Source organism: Diadema antillarum, unplaced genomic scaffold (genome assembly GCF_040938485.1).
Source record: "Diadema antillarum isolate AM-2024a unplaced genomic scaffold, OU_Dant_1.0 seq00000136_RagTag, whole genome shotgun sequence".
Lineage (NCBI taxonomy): Eukaryota > Metazoa > Echinodermata > Echinoidea > Diadematoida > Diadematidae > Diadema > Diadema antillarum.
Genome location: NW_027271213.1, coordinates 2,109,343 through 2,126,327, shown reverse-complemented (window position 1 = coordinate 2,126,327; position 16,985 = coordinate 2,109,343). Strand labels below are relative to the sequence as shown.

Below are 16,985 nucleotides of genomic sequence, written 5' to 3'. Positions count from 1 at the left end.
AACACTGCTCATTTCGGAGGAAGGTTTTTGCTGGTGTAGAAATGAAACCAAGAATGGGAAGAGAAGGTTGGAAATGTGGGATTTTATGCATATCAAAAGTAGTTTTGTTTTAATGGTGATATTCTGGTATTTGACATCTTATAGCCAAATTTTGATGGGATCTAGTTTGGAAGATCTAAAGTGCGTACAAGTACGCTAGGAAAGGTGAGCAAAATTTGAAAATGCCAACTATGTGGATATAACAGTCCTTCTCTCAAACAAATTCATTACAAGTAATCTATAGATAAATATTAAACAAAATTTTGGAAAATTTCAACAAATTCTTGTGTTTCTCAAATTTTACAGTATACTGTACGTGTAGATAAATTTTTTACCTATCTGCTCAATTGTTAAGGATCTAGAAATAAAGTAATGTGGCACAAACTTTATAATACGCAAAAGCATGCACAAAGTTTTTTTTTTTGCTAGATTATCCAGGCTTTTTTTTTTGTAGTCCTTTTGTGAGTGTGAAGTAATAGAAGCACTGAAATTTAATCAATGGGGACATCATATGAAGTCCACTAAGTCCCTGGTAAACTATGATAGTATTTTACTGCTGTTTGCTACAGTCTTCAATGACTGGAAATGAACAGGAAAATTTAGATAATGATAATTCACTTGGCTCACAATCTTGCTCTTATCAGCCATCATGTTGAATTTGGGCATTGCTAGAAAATCAAAATGGCAGTTAATTTTACGCTATACTTTTGTTTCCCAGATGAACAAACTTCTTGCAATGAAATAGCGAAAGTTCTACTCATTTATCATTATAAGTTTTGCTTCATTTACATATTTTTTTTCTTTTCTTTATGACATTCTAATCATGTCATACAAATTGTAGGAACTCAGTTCTTTCAGCTTATTTCAATTATGGCATTCGATAATGTAATGCAAATCTCGCTTCCGTACTGCTTATAAAATCGGAAAAGAAAGCGTATTGCTTGACACATTTCAGCCAAAGTAACATCACTTGGTTGCCTGTTAAAGTGAAGGGGAAAGACATGACGTGTTTCTCGAGTTGCGTTTTGTTGTGATCGTTTTGTTCGTTGATTAAAGCCTGCGATTAATGTGTGTGTGTTGAAGGAGAAAAAAAAACAAAACAAACAGCTCCATTATTGCTCTTTCTGTGGTGTATTCCAGAATAAGTGTGTATAACCTTCCCCAACTGTCTCACAAAAATTAAGAAGAAAAAAAAAAAGGGATAGTGTTTGTAACAAATAGAAGCTAATACTGTGTCCGGCACCTTACTGTGTTTCAGCACTTGAGTACTGGTGTTTTGGTTTTTGTTTGTCGTGTTTGTTTCTTTGTTTGGGAGATAAACCGTATGGTTGTATCTTAATTGTCAATGGCATTTATATTTCACCGCACTGTCTCAGTGTGCACAGCCGTGGATGAGTTCCATTCACACTCTCAGTGAATACAATAATGTGGTGGATATGCAGAAGGTGAGTGAAATGTGTTACCAGTCTTCTGATTTTTTTTTTTCCTGTGTTGTACCTTGCGATGCCATGCCTGTCCCTAAGCCAGAGAGGCAAAAAACAAAACAAAACAAAACAAAACAAAACATGTGCTTGTTTCAAGATGCTTTGAAAACTAAAGAAATAATACAATACACAACTGCAATGATAGTACCATGCAGTTGTTACTGATAAAACTCAAAGCAATGCAATGTGCATCAGATGATGACATTTGTCATTGAGATTATACAAAATATTCTTTCCTTGGGCTTTGAAATGTTATTTTGGAGTGGCTGTGAGACCTTCATTAGTATTCTGAATGTTCTTCACCTGCTGGTCACCACCTGTATGTGTGGAATGTTTTGGCAACATTGATTTGCAGTTTGATTTTGTATTCATATTACCTCATAGTTTACTTTTGTGACATATATTTTCAAAATTTGGAATATTAGCTATCCAAGCACAAAAATCATTTTGCAGGACTGCAATGAGTTCTCAATGCTTTAAGAGGAATTCACTTTGGGAATATTTCTTTCGTATTTTCTCCCAGAACTGAGCCTAAATTAAACAAAGTATGTTTTTCATGTTACGTAGATACTATGAAATATACTTGACTTCTACAGTTTTTTGCCTCTCTGGTTTGGAAAGGAACAAATTGGAGTATTTTTTCAGTCATGTAGGAATTAGATTGAGCTGTGACGTTTGGCTTTTTTGTTTCGTTTTAATGCAGGTGTCTGCATGGTCATGCCAACTTTTATTTTGAGTTTGTTCTCTGTTGATTGTCACCTGTGATGAATTTCACATTGTTCAGAGTGCAGCACTGCATCCGTAGAATAAAACGTGTGTTAGTCGAGTTCATCCTGTGCTCCAACAGGTCCACTTTAAAAATTGTCTTACATAAGATTTGAAATGGTTGAGATATATGTCAAAGGTCATTGAATAGTCTACTTTTCAGGCCACTTAAAAGAAAGTGATTTATGCCTCCTGGAAAAAAAGAAGAAGTAAAACAAAACAAATAACACCAAACGATGATAATTGGGAGAGGTTCAGACTGGTATCTTTGTTCTTGTGCAAGAGTTCAACCACTTTGACAAGTCAGCTGCAGGAATTGTTATACACTAACCAGAAACTGAATGCACAGTAAGAACAAGGGGTGAACCTTCTGTGTGCCCATTCACTTTGTCTATATTTTAGAGCTTCTTCATCAGCAGTCAGTGGTCCGTCCAAGTTTGATCCAGTTGTAAAGTTAGCAAGCCCACTTTTAATAGTGAAGAACTGTGCCTCAGTCCAACAGGAAGGCCATGGCGACACAATCTGGATTAGGGGGATTAGGTAATCTTTATCCGTTGACAGTCTGTTTTCAGCCCTCCAGTGTGCTTGCCAATCTTTGAGCAAAGCATGTTAGGTTACTGAGACAAACTTTAAATCTTAGAATGAAGGGTGAATGATTAGATAAGTTGTAACCGTGAACTTTGAACTTAAATTATATCGTAAACCTCTAGTAATGCATATCAGCCATATGTTAACCATTGATATCTTTACAGCCCTGTAATGATAATAATTACATAGCACATTAGACATACGTTGTAACACAGTTTACATGTACAGTATACACGTACGTGTATGTCCCCATGTGCTCAAGAAAAGGAAAGACTGTAATAGAATATACATACGATAGCAACAGTACCAAATGTCATAATTGCTGTAACTGTTAAAAGATGCATTTTCAAAAGAGATAGCATCTATTCAAACTGAAAACCCTTCAAAACAACCCTATGAAGTGTCAGACCTGTCTCTCAAAAAATCTGATGCATAAAGACAACGATAGTGCCACTACGTCATGATTCTACGCTGAAGCTGACCATGATAGGCTAATATGCAAATGTAAAAAAAATCATTTCTAGAAACTTGAGCAAACCATATTTTATGCAGTGTTGTGAAGTTAATTCTTGAGAATCATGCATCAGTATTGCCGTGATAGTTCCACATAATTTTATCACGCAATTCTCGGTCGAGAATATATGAGAGCCTGTTTGCGCATGCGCAGTCAGTGACTTCGTAGCCATTTTGTGTCTCGACACCACTTTTTTTTTTTTGCGCGCAGAAAAATATCTTCAGTTTCATCGTATATCATCACGGTTTTGGACTGACTTTTCATCAGAAAATTTGCGAACAGTCGTTTTAGTTCGGCAGTTGATCTTACTCACCCACACAAAACCTGCAGAGGGCAAGCGGGATCACACTTTCTGTCTTCACTTGTGCACTTCTGGAATGTGAAGTTATTGTGCAGCATGCACAGGCAGAGGGTATATGTGGTTATTTCGTCTAATTTTTCCCCTTCTCACCATGACTAAAAACATTGTCACTTCACAATAGAAATGCATTTTCAGAGCTTTGAACTTGATATTACTTTTCCCCAACACATAACAAGTGCTTAGAAAATCCTCAAAACTATGGTAATTTTGAGATAGAGAAATGGTCCATGTTTTTCCTTTACAATCAAATAGAGCTAAGGCTGTGCACCCTCACAGCGTTGTCGATGCGTTGTTATTGCAATTAAAAAGCGCCACCACAGTTTCAGTTTTTACAGTTAGATGTGATAGGGAGGATTATTTATTGAATTTGAATATTGTTGGAAGGTGTAGGGAACAATAAGGAGCTGCTTTCAATATACGTTATTTTCTTCATCTTCAAATATGATTTGCAGACCAAAGACTTTGCTAAAAAATGGTATTATATGTTGACATTCCAGTTTGGCTTGAGAGTACACAATAACTTTGGCTAAATGTTGCCCTGTTGTATGAAGAACTTTTGTTCTCGCAGCGTTATGGTTTATAATGGCTACTTTATGGATGCTTTATCTATATCATTCCATGCATTTGTAGCTACTGCATGTACCAGAGGAGACTTTAGATTTCTCTGATTTAAATATTGAATTATAATCACATCAGCTCATATATTTTCCCATTCAAACAATATTCAAGCCAGATCAAGATACATCCAGTGCATATTAGCGAGGGCCATTACTTGTATATTTTATTTTGGAATGATTCAATTAAATGACAATATCCTTCATTTACAACACCTGGGTAGAGCGTATAATGCAAGTAAGGACTCCATGCAACTTTTCATGTAGTTTAGAATAAAATGCCTGTTATGAATTTTCTCTTTTTTATTATTTTTTTTTAAAAATCTCTTATAGTTTCCACATTATTTTATTTCTCTCTATGTATGCACATAAAAGTCCAGGTACATGGAATTTGTCACTGAGTTCAAGAATGTAGCTCAGCTTTACTTGTTTGACTGGTTGAACTAGGATTTTACTTTGTGATCACTTCAAAATATAAATTTAGTTTTTTGTTTTTGTATGATATGATATATTGTACTATGCAACATATGTTCACTCTTCAATGCAAACACTACTCACTAAAGAACTACATCAGTCTGTGGATACATGTTCTACAATGCCAATATTGTATAAAATCCATTGCTTGTTTATTTGTCTGTTGTTGAAGGCTGAAGGGAAAACAGAAGTTTGAAATTTGAATATTTAGTCATGTTTTAACTAAATGACCCAAACAGGAATGGAGAGGATTTGAGGGAACATGGTGTGCCTGTACATTGTGTTAATAGAGCAATTTATAGGAGAAAACCTCTATTTTGATGAACCTGAGGTCAGGGATCAAAGGTCAAGCCCCCCCCCCCCCCCCCCCATAGACCAATTCTTGGTTCTTTTCTGCATTAAAATTATGTCAGTTAAGCGGCCCATAGTTTATGGGGGGGGGGGGGACATGGTAGGATATGGTGTGAATTTCAAATGGAATAAGCCTGATTATGTGATATGAATGATAAGGCTATGGGATGCACAGTGATTTGTTATTTTCTACTGTATTTTGTACTGTTTTCAAAGTTAAAACACGCAAATATATTATGATACAAAAACAAACCAAGCTCTTAGTGAAGGGTAGCTGGGTAATCTGAGTGTATGCGGATGCCTGTAAGGACCTGCTTTTCTTGTAATACCAAATATGATTCAAAATGTCAGACTGGCTGTTCTGATAGCCCAGTCCTCAATCTCTCTTTCTTACAATGAAATTTGTGACAGTTTTGACATTTTCAAACGAGGCATGCTTCATTTTCTATGGTCAATAACATTGTGGACACTGTTAGTTGTTCCTTTGAAGTATGTGTGCCTAACTGTTAGAGTAGTCCAAGCAATTGCATGATGTGTGGTGTGTATTTGAGACTAGATTCTTGATTGTCTTCCTAAATGGAAATTAAACCCCAAAATGTATGTGCATTAAATGAATGTAGCAATTACTAGTAGTAGAATACATCAGAAAATTTGATGAAAATGGGACAATCCGTTGAAAAGTAATGAATTTTTAAAGTAACTCTGCACCCCTGGATGAGAAGACTGCTACAGTTTGTGACTTCACACATGGAAGACAAAATAAAGAAAATATAAACAGAATTCCACAAAATTTGATTCTTGATAAAAAGTGCATATTCCCTTGACTTGTTACTGATGTATTATTAAGGGTAATATTATTTCCCCTTCTTTAAATGAAAGAGGAAAGTCAAGTGCTTTTTCATTGTAGTAGAAAAGTGAAATATATTGAATATTCTTCTCTATATTTTGTTCATATTGTATTCCATACGTGATGTCACAAAATGCTGCAGTCTTCTCATTCAATGATGGTGGCACCTAAACTTAAAAATTCATAACATTTGATCAAATTGTCCAGTGTTCCTCAAACCTCGCAGATGTGTTCTACTAATGTTGCAGCATTCATTCAATCCACATATATCAGAATTTGGGTTTCATTTCCTTTGGTGTTCACTGGTGCTTTGAGCTGCCTTGTCTCCGTGGTTCGACAAGAGGTTCCCTGAAAAATTGAAAATTGGAAATTGAAAATTGACATTTTTTTTTTTTCATTTCCTGACTGAATTAGTCAATAATTTCCTAGACTTGGGAATCATGATCACCTACTAAAGATGCAATATGCAACACACAAGCTTCTCAGTGGTGGCTCTGTGGAGGGATCTAGGGCAATTACCCCCTGGGCAATTACCCCGAACCCTTCCCCTGGCCCTAATCCTAATCCTTTTTGATGTAAGAATGTTGGCAGCCCTGGGTACCTAGACGCTTTGTTTGAAATCAGATGTGCCAATATTAAACAAACATTGTGATGTTTGAGAGTCCTGGGTTGTGGGATGTTTTGTTTCACTGTCAAGTTTTTAGTTGTTCGAGACTCTACCCTGCATGCACTGTGTGCAAATTGTGGTGTTGATGGAAATGCACTGGTGAGGGATTGTGAGTTGAAAAGGCATAGGTCTAGTGGATTTGATTATGGAGGTCTTCCCACTTCCCCAATGAGTCCAAAATGTGTTGGATTAATTGTCTGTGTCTGACCAGTGGTTCACCATCTTCCTTTCAATGATGGTTTCTGCGTTCTGTAATTAAACTGAGCTAGTTCTGCTCTATATGTCTATAAGTGGCTATCAAGGTTAAATATCTTTAGTCCCACATACAGGTGTAGTCTTAAGCATTTTTTTTTCCTGTGCCAATGGTATTTCTGTATAGTGTGAGCAATAGTTAGGAAGTGCTCAAAGCCATGTGATGTACATTCAGGTACATGGATTCCCCCATGTCTGTTAAGTCATAGGATATGAGCTACACTGTATTTGTATGGTCATGGTTTAATTACAGGTTTGTACTCTAGTAAACAGGTTTGACAGTTATGCACTGATTGCAAACACATGTACATTTTTCTTTATATCCACTCTTGCCACAACATTTGCACACCTACACACAACTCAAACTAGGAAATTTGTGTGTTCAGAATAAAAGTGTACGGGCAATTCTAAAGTGACACACTTAAAATGCACCTACAGATCCATTCACGGTAAGCTTTGTTGTAAATTTCTTTCTTTTGAAAGTAGCTTCCATCATTCAGACTCACAATTTAGGGACAATTCTAAAGTGCAATCAACCAATAAATATTCACTCAGCTTTGATTTGAGCGTCAGGGATAGGCATAAATCACAACAAAGACTGTCACAGTCTACTTGTGTAGCACCACAGTGAAAAGTAAAATGTTGTATTAAAAGCATGTCTTTTTCAAGCCAATTTGTGTTGTACTGCAGACTCTTTGTAACAAATCAAGGGAAAAGCAGAGAAATGGAGAGCAGATATTTGTTCAATACGCAGCTAGACACTGTTATGTAGGATTGATACCTATCCGTTCATTTCAGCTGATGTAGAGTTCTAGAAATGAACAATCGACATGAAATTGTAATGAAAGTATGTGCTTGTTCAACTGTCAGTTTTCTGTTCAGTGAGTTTTCTGTGTCATTGACTGTTTGCCGTTATTTGATACGTTATATGTTATGCTGAAGTAGTCAACTTTGTCTACCCAAGAAACAAATGCTCAGAACCGTGGTATATCCAGCTGTGTAGATTTAAGGGGATGGTAAGTTATGGTTGAGATGGGGATTCAGGTTTTTTAACTTTTTGCGAGATAATTAGAAACCACATGTATGAAATATTAAAGAGCATACAATTCTGAGAAGAATTAAAAGTTTATTTGATGTAAATTGGTTTTGAAATGGCTGAGATATCAAAAAACAAAGTAAAACAAAGTGGTCATAATAAAAGTTGGGTCCCACATTTTATTAGTTGCTCTTTGATTTGTTTTCTTTTGACTTTTTTGATTTTCCATTTGTTCTTTTATATCTCCGTCATTTCAAAACCAATTTTTATCAAACATTTAATTCCTCTTAGAAATGTATGCTCTTTAATATTTCATACAAGTGGTTTCTAATTATCTCGCAAAAAGTTAAAAACCCAAATTTCCCATCTCAACCACAACTATACCATGTCTTTAATAGTGTGTTTGTGTGAAAGCTAGCTCTTAACACTTAAACTGGCATTTGCTGCCTTCTTTGTCGCACTTATCCTGCAGAGCATAGAGTCAAGGCTGAAGGTCTCATTACCGGAAGATCTGGCAGAAGCACTAATGGATGGAGTGGTTCTATGTCACCTATCAAATAACATAAAACCCCACGCTATCTCCAGCATCCATATCCCATCTGCAGCAGCGGTAAGATGATGATGATGATGAAGATGATGAAAGAAAAAAATGGAAAAGATGATGATGATGTTAAAAAACAATAAAGATGATAACGAAGATTAAGATGATGATGATGATGATGTTGAAGATGATGATGATGAAGATGATGATGATGATGGCGATGAGGATAATGATGATGATGATGGAGATAATGATGATGATGAAGATGATGAGGATGAAGATGGTGATGATGAAGATGAAGATGATTATGTTGATGAAGATGACAATTATGATGATTGTGATGATGATGATGGTGAAGATGACAATAATGATGATGAAGATGATGAAGATAAAGATGATGATGATGATGACAGTTATGATGATGAAGATGATGAAGATGAAGATGATGATGATGAAAATGATGACAATTATGATGATGATGATGGTGATGAAGATGTTTTTTAGTGCTATTATTTCATTCAGTGTTTAAAACAAAATGATGAACAAAATGTCTCCATGCATGTGATATCAAATAACAGAATGGTGGTAGAGTTTTATCAAATTTGAAACTTACAGAATTTCCAAATTTTACTAATTTTCTAAGAGTAGTGATATCAGTATCAACCACATAAGGTGATAAAATGAATTAGAATGTTACATCCTCATACATCTCCAACTGATGTACGCAAAAAATTCCATTTTTATCAAGAAATCAAAAAGGCAAATGTTCATCCTTTGCATCAAATGTTTGTTGTGTTGCAATAACATGTCACAATTACACTTTTAGGGAAAGGTTTCTGTATATGAAATAAAGAGATTGGAAAGCGTGGTTTTGCTGATATTTTTGTGTGCAAACCAATGGTAAAGTTGTGTGTTCGTGATATCATCACATCAGGTAACATGCAAATGTTGTAGCAAACAATTAAATTATTAATATTCGGTGAAATCATACAAAAATTTTAAAATTCTGCAACTTTGCCATTTGATGTCTGTATAAAACGAGATTTCTACCACCCTGTTTGTCTGATTGTATGCAATTTATGAAAATCAATGTGAATGTGGTTTGGAATTGAATGCGAAGAGTACATCATCATGATGGATTAACAGAATCTCTGTCCCCTTTCATACCCCAACAGCCAAAGCTTAGTGCAGCCAAGAGCAGGAGAAATGTGGACAGTTTCCTTAAAGTGTGTGTAAACGCAGGCGTGCCGGCTGTAAGTACCAAACCCATTATAGGATAACCTTGGCCTTCCACATACACTGTACTTGTGTCTCCTAGCTGTGGATAATCCAAGAGAGCTTTGATTTTAAGCGGCTGCTTCTCGTTGTTTCTCTGCTATAGAGCAATCCGACCTTGCGGCAAATTTACAATTACTGCAGAGTCCCCTGTGGCGCACGCTCAAATGTGAATGCATGATATATATTGCGACTGGTTCATGCCAGATGCAATATACATTTGCATTCTGCACATGTGTTCATGCTTTGGATACCGCAATAATGGTGGATTTTCTGCCAGGTTGGATTCGTCTTACGTGTCTTATAAATATGCCCCACTCCCTCTCTCTTTTGTCTCTATCTGTTAACTCTGTGTCTCAAAGTCTTTTGTCCTATTTATGTTTGTACAATGCATGATTTAATACCACTGTGCCCTCTATGGCGTGTTGTTGTATTCGTAAGTTCTGTCCTCACTTGTCGCAGCCGTGACAATTGCTACGTACACACACATACACACAGCTCCTCTATTAGATGTGATCAAATTTGTGCTGTCATTTATGACAGATTAATAACCTGGAATCAATGTTACTTTCCATTCGTGTAGATGGTGTGCATTCACTGAACCTGTGTAATGGTCTTTAGTGGCATACACCATAGTTCGAGGCTGCATTCGAGCACTCAAAAGTGAACTGAACCGATCCAAACTAATGCGTACTGTTCCATACCATGCCAGATTGGGAGCATTCAAGCACTCTGTTGAGAAAGAATGCCCTATGAGTTATTTTGGGACACTAGTCAGAGGGGTCACACTTTTGTAGCAACAGGGTCAAACACCCAACGTGCTTACACTACGTACAGGTGTTCCAAACAAAAGGAATCAACTGTTGAAATTATGACATAGTGTGTGTTATAATGCACATTCTTCGCATGCCAACTTGTGTTACAGTTCTGGTATGCTTTTTTAGGATATCGGGAAGTGGTCCATTTTTAACTCGGTATGGTACAGTATGGCATGTTTTAGGAGAGTGCTCGAATGCATCCTGAGATTCTTTTGTAGTCTATAATGTGTGTGAAAAAGTAATTCCGTCTTTATCGATTCAACATGTTCTGTATTCAATGTTCACGGGGGTGACTGTAGTATCATAAATCTCACGGTGTTGCTAATGTACTGGGATTTTTGTTGTCGTTGGTTTTGTTTTGTGTTTCCTGTGTCTCAATATGTAGTCTTGTTTGCAGCTCCTTTTTGTTACCTGCCGTAGAATGGTCCTGCGCCTCTCTCTAAGTTTAATCCCCGTAGTACACTGTAGATGAGAACTTTATGAAGAAACCTACAGCAGGTCTCTTGCAAGCTAGTAGTATTTCAGCTGTACAATATGAGATCATTCACACTCTTTGTTTTGTTGTACGTTAATTACTACATATTCTGTCAATGTGCCTATAAAGATGTTAGTTAATTGGAGTTGATAAAATCAATTACTCCCGGTATACTGACCACACATGCGTATTAAGCTCATTGTGATCTTAACCCGTTGAGGACCGTTTGATTTTGCTACAACACGCATTTCCCATAGATGCTTGCCCTATTATACTCTGAACTCGTCCTCAATGGGTTAATAATCTTTTGTAGGACTGACAAAAGGGCTATGTTGCAAAACAGACCATGTCCATCTGAGCTGTGGAATTGCAAAGAAGAAGAGCTGATGCTTTGCATGTTTTACATGTGTACAGTTCATTGCAAGAAATCAGAAGTGATGATGTTTGTGATAAAGCAGCATGATCTTTTATATTTTTTGAGCATTTTTTTTCTGCACACTGCATGACCCTGCCCTTTCATTTGACCTTTGACCTGTGTATTGGTGCATGAAGTATTTGGTGGCTTTGTTCAGTTCTGTTCTGTGTGGTACCTTGTTAAATTTGTTGCTGCTGCTAATTGCACATAATAATTGTTTATTGTATCATATCCCCCACAAGATATTATATAATGTGCTTTAAGAGATGGTTGGTTTGCTTCCTACCTTGCAGTATAGCCATTCCCTCTCCCCTGTTCAACAAATCTATTCTAACAAAGCAACTACCTTGTTCCCCTCTAAAGTACAAAAAAGGACTTGTGTTTGTTGAAATTAAAAGAGCCTTCTTGTTTCACATGCAGTGACACAAAGTAAAAGAACAAAAATGCAGGATGCAATGAAAGAGGTAATCCTTATTGAAGCTCACTGTCAAAGAGAGGATTGACAAGAAATATGTCGCCCTACCAAAATATTCTGATTATCAACTACTTATCTACACATCTACCTCTCTATTTGCTTGTCTAAGTGGGCATGCAACTGCTCTGTGACATCATAATACCTACTGTTATTCCTCTGAGATTAAAAAAAAAGACAATAATAACACTCCTAAAAGGCAAACAACAATTTGGTCTTGGATCAAATGTCATATTGATGAAGATTTCGTTTTTTCTGTAAGGTAAGAATAGGTGAGTTTGCTATTGGTGGCTCCTACCTTTGACCTTTTTATCTGTATCTCTTTCTGTAACCCCAAGGAGAAAATGTGTACGCCATCGGACGTACTAGAAGGAAAGGGTCTTCCGAAGGTGGCTGCCACGGTCAAGGCGCTTCTCTCGCATACCGCCGTCCAGACCAAGCAGTGGGCGGTATGAACCCAGGACACCTAGTGCAATCAGCGGACAGAGATGACCGGGATGATGGAACACTGCGACTGCCTGCCTGCCTGCCTTGTGGAGGAACCACCTGACAGTTGGTAGAGATCATGTGACCACTTGATGAAACCACCTGACTGATTAATGGGCACCACCTCTATAAAGTTCCCATGGTGGACATTGCCAGCGTCCATGTTGACCCACCACCAGACCTTGTGGTAGGGCAGCCATTCTGTCATGTGGTTTCTCATAATGTGTACCTTGGGGGCGGACAGCTCTCTTGCTTGAACCCTATGGACTCAGTGGTTTCATCTCGCTTCTCGTTGGACCACCCAGTGGCGTGATCGTTCCATCTCACTGGAAATCAAAACTGTCTTTACTCTCCGGTGGAACCACATGACTTCAAATGGGACCACCTGATTCTGTGTTGGACCACCTGATACTTGTGTTGGACCACCTGATTCTTGTGTTGGACCACCTGACTCTGTGTTGGACCACCTGAGCAATAACTCCAAATGGAGTGCCTTTGTTTCTCCTTGTTCAAGTTCCTGTCGGGATTCCACCAAGCCTTTGTGTGCTCCAAGTGGTCCACTGAGAGTGGCCACGTTGCCGCGTGTGTGTGGGCCACAGACTCCTCAGCCTCGAAAAGTCCACTTAGCGTTCGGTGCACAGCTGTGTTGCAAGGATTTGTCTAGCCAAGAGCTGTAGAATGAGAAGCTCTCCTCAGTGAAAAACCTTGTCCTTCATGCCTCTCTCTCTTTTCTACAGGTGCTCCTGTCTGACAGGTCAGAACTAGGAAAGAGACTACTGGATGCATGTGATTTCCAGGTGTGTCTCGAAAAAGCAAAGAATTTTTAGGACAAAGGTGTGACTTTGAAAGCATCACCAACCCAAAGCATAGTGGTCCTCTTGTGGACAAGCCTCTTGTCTACCATCTTGTTACCTGACGGAACAGAGCAGGGCAGCTTTATCTTGTCTCACCATAAGTATGCATCAACTCTCTGTGACAAGTCTCTTGTCCGCCATCTTGTGACCTGACGAACAGAGCAGGGCAGCTTCGATTCGTCTCACCAAAGTATGCATGATCTACTCCCTGTGACAGGTCTTTTGTCCGCCATCTTGTTACCTGATGAACAGAGCCAGGCAGCGTCATCCTGTCTTAGCAAAGTACACGTCGACTCCCTGTGACAGGTCTCTTGTCCGCCATCTTGTTACCTGATGAACAGAGCAAGGCAGCTTCATTTTGTCTCACCAAAGTATGCATCGACTATCTGTGATGAGTCTCTGGTCCACCATCTTGTCACCTGACGAACAGAGCAGGGCAGCTTTTCCTTGTCTCACCATAGTATGCATTGACTCTTTGTGACAAGTGGCTACGTGCTTGATGAACTGGAGAAAGATGACCTCATGTCCCGTCGACTCAAAGTGAGAAGTGGAAGGGTGATCTACAGCTGAGGGGCTGAATCTGCAAGAGAAATTCTAGAAGCTTTGCCTGTGAGCTGGCAGTCCTATTGTCATATCAACCTTGTTTCGTTTCACTCTGCCAAACCGTTATTGTGTGATGGAACTGTGTTCCAAAAGAGTGGGTGTCAAAATATTCACGGTAAATTAGCTATGCATTTAGTATTCTAAGAGTCATTATTTTGATTTACATAATCCTTATCATTTCCCTGTTATCTTTTCTAAATTGTCACAACATACAATCGTATTACAGTTGCTCTGTGCTAATAAGATTATCTATATCAGTGTATGGTCGGATTCACTATAAGCATAATTTAATGTTGTGTTACATTTTGTACATCAGCGGTTGGATACTGTTAGCCAAAGTGAGATATATTTGTTACCACAGCCCCAATGAAGCTTATTCTACCTATGACACTGCTTAATGGCCAAAGACAACCGTTACAAATCTCTGCATTCTCTTGCATAGCTAAAACAAAGTCATTTCCCAATTTCAGTTGATTATGATTTGATAAACATCAAAAAGAATTTTCGAGAAGAATGGACTCGATGTAAATGTGGAAATGTTTGCAGTACATTAATTTTTGCGTATAATTTCGTGCTAATTTTGGTTGGCGCCAATTCTGTAACCCACAAAAATATCTTCACGGTTTTCTCTGCACATTTTGAACGGGATGAATCGTGCACCTCCTCAGTAATGCCTCCCTGGTACGAGTGTGTGTGTGTGTGTGTGTGTGTGTGTGTGTGCCCTAGTACTATTAGTAGTACGTCGAGTGCATGTGTGTTTGCAGTATGTTCTGTGCAGAGGCCGTACACTCAAATGGATTGGCAGCCCATCAATTTTCATGCAGGGAAACGTCGAATCAAATTCTTCTCTGTGAATTGGATTAAGACATACCAGTATGGAAGCAATGGTGCACCACAAATTTAAGAACCCGCAAGTAGGAATAATTCATGTTTTTGAGCCCTCAGTGGGGAAAATTAAGCTCGCAAAAATATTTGAAGTTTGCAGTACATTTGAAACTAATTTATGACAGTTTCTGTGTGCATGAGAAGCCTGCGGTGGTCTTTTTCTTTTTCCAAAAACAATGCTTGATACATCACAGTCAGTTTGGAGTATTGGAAAGTTTGAAAATGCTATGAAAGTCAATTTGGCATCTCTGTTTCATTGCGACATAGAAAGTGTGTTTCCTCGAACCCATCACACATTGGATGAAATTGATCATGAATTACTCTCCGCATTACATTTCCATATGCACCAGAATCTATATACCAATTATTATATCTCATCATACGACAGGGGATAGTTATTAATTTATCTAAAATTGTACAGTGCACTCCTCCTAGTACACAATCTCCTCTACCTCCTTCTCTCCTGTTGAAGTATATAGTGATAGAGAATTATCACAATTAATAATATCACCGTAGGAGAGGTGCAATTACTTGAAGTGAAATTGGAGTGAAATATGTTTTACGCGAGTTGCAACAAATATCTCTACAAAAAAATCTCTCTTTGGTCGCCGAAGTACACCGAGAAATATATTGCGTGTGAGCCCATATTATTCCAAAGTTATTAAGAGGAATGTATAGAAAATAGATCATATTTTACCGACTGAATGATTATTGCGATGCAAGTATAGTCAACCATCCTTGTTAATACTATATAGAAGCCCTGTGGTGGATGTTAATGATCTGGCTGCGATGATTGTTCTGCATAAAGCAGGGAGAAAGAATTGTTTCTCTCTGTTTGTATACTTCACCAGATGGCTAATGTAGGATGTCAAGTATGTACTTGTGTTCCATGAATTGAATTTCCCAATTAATATTAAACTTTGACAAAAAAAAAGTAAGGAACAGACATGGCTCAAGAGTGTATATCCACGTCCATGCACTGTGAGCAAGTAGTGGAGAATTGCAGTGCAGACTGAAGTCAAAGGATAGTACAGTTTTGCTTGCGACATAGAATTGAGAGGTTAACTTTTTTGCGCAATAATTAGAAATCATGTATGAAATCTGAAAGAGCATACAATTCTAAGAGGAATCAACAGTTGTTTCGATGAAAATTGGTTTTGAAATGACTGAGGTATCAAAACACAAGGTAAAACACAGTGGTCCTAATAAAAGGTGGGTCCCACCTTGTATTAGAACCTCTTTGTTCTTGGACATCTCGGCTATTTTAAAACCAACTTTCATCAAATACACTTTGAATTAATTGTATGCTCTTTATGTTTCATAAGAGGTTTCTTCTTATTTCATGAAAAAGTTGGAAACACACAATCCCATCTCAGCCAAAATAAGACCATCCCTTTTAGTTTTCTTAAATGATTTTTCCTAGACTTGTCAAATCACAGATGGCACATTGAAAAGTCGTTTTGCCAAAGCTGAATGGTTGTCTTGAATGTGCACCTTGAATGAAATGAATGTTATAAACTGTTGTGGAGAAAACATACAGTAGCAGTTTGTCAGGATAAAAGTAATTTTTTAGAGAGATGTGCATGTGTCATAAGTACATGTAACCTGTCATGTAAGGAACCTGGATTTCAGCTTGAAAAAACAAAGAAGTCCTTGATTGGTGTTGGATTATCATGTACAAGTACAGTCAAACCTGCCTTCATCAGCAACCACCTGTCTATAATGGTCACTCTTTTTGTCTCCATTTGGTGGCCGCTATAGACAGGTTTGACTATAATACATCACTTTCAGAGGGGGAAATAACATGGCTTGTTCTTTGGAAATTTGACCACTGTGACATCATCCCAGTTTGTGACCACTCGAACCTGGAACTCCCTTTCCAACACCCCTTCACTATTATGCTATAACTAATGAAAACTAATGATAACTCCATCAAATTTTTATGCAGTTAGACTTGATTGGGAGTTGCATGTCCTCATGCTTGACAATTTCAAATAATCATGTTTCTATTTCTATTATAAATGTCAGTAAACAGAATACCACTACCATCGAGGAGCATGCACAAATTACCACCAGGATAAAATTCAGGATGAATTCCCAAACCTCGTCTCGTACTTGCAAAAGTGCCAAGATATGACGAGTCTGAGACTGCGAATAAATATATACGAA

General features: G+C 37.8%; 1 protein-coding gene across 1 annotated transcript in view; it reads left to right on the top strand.

The window, feature by feature from the left end:
- LOC139727618 (uncharacterized) overlaps nt 1-15,194 on the top strand; it is a 116,059-nt gene extending 100,865 nt beyond the window's left edge. Inside the window, exons 16-18 of the mRNA XM_071638601.1 lie at nt 8,465-8,602; nt 9,709-9,786; nt 12,327-15,194. Coding sequence (XP_071494702.1) covers nt 8,465-8,602; nt 9,709-9,786; nt 12,327-12,443 — 333 coding nt within the window. The 3' untranslated portion in view covers nt 12,444-15,194. The remainder of the gene's footprint in view (nt 1-8,464; nt 8,603-9,708; nt 9,787-12,326) is intronic.
- The last annotated feature ends 1,791 nt before the right edge of the window (nt 15,195-16,985 follow it).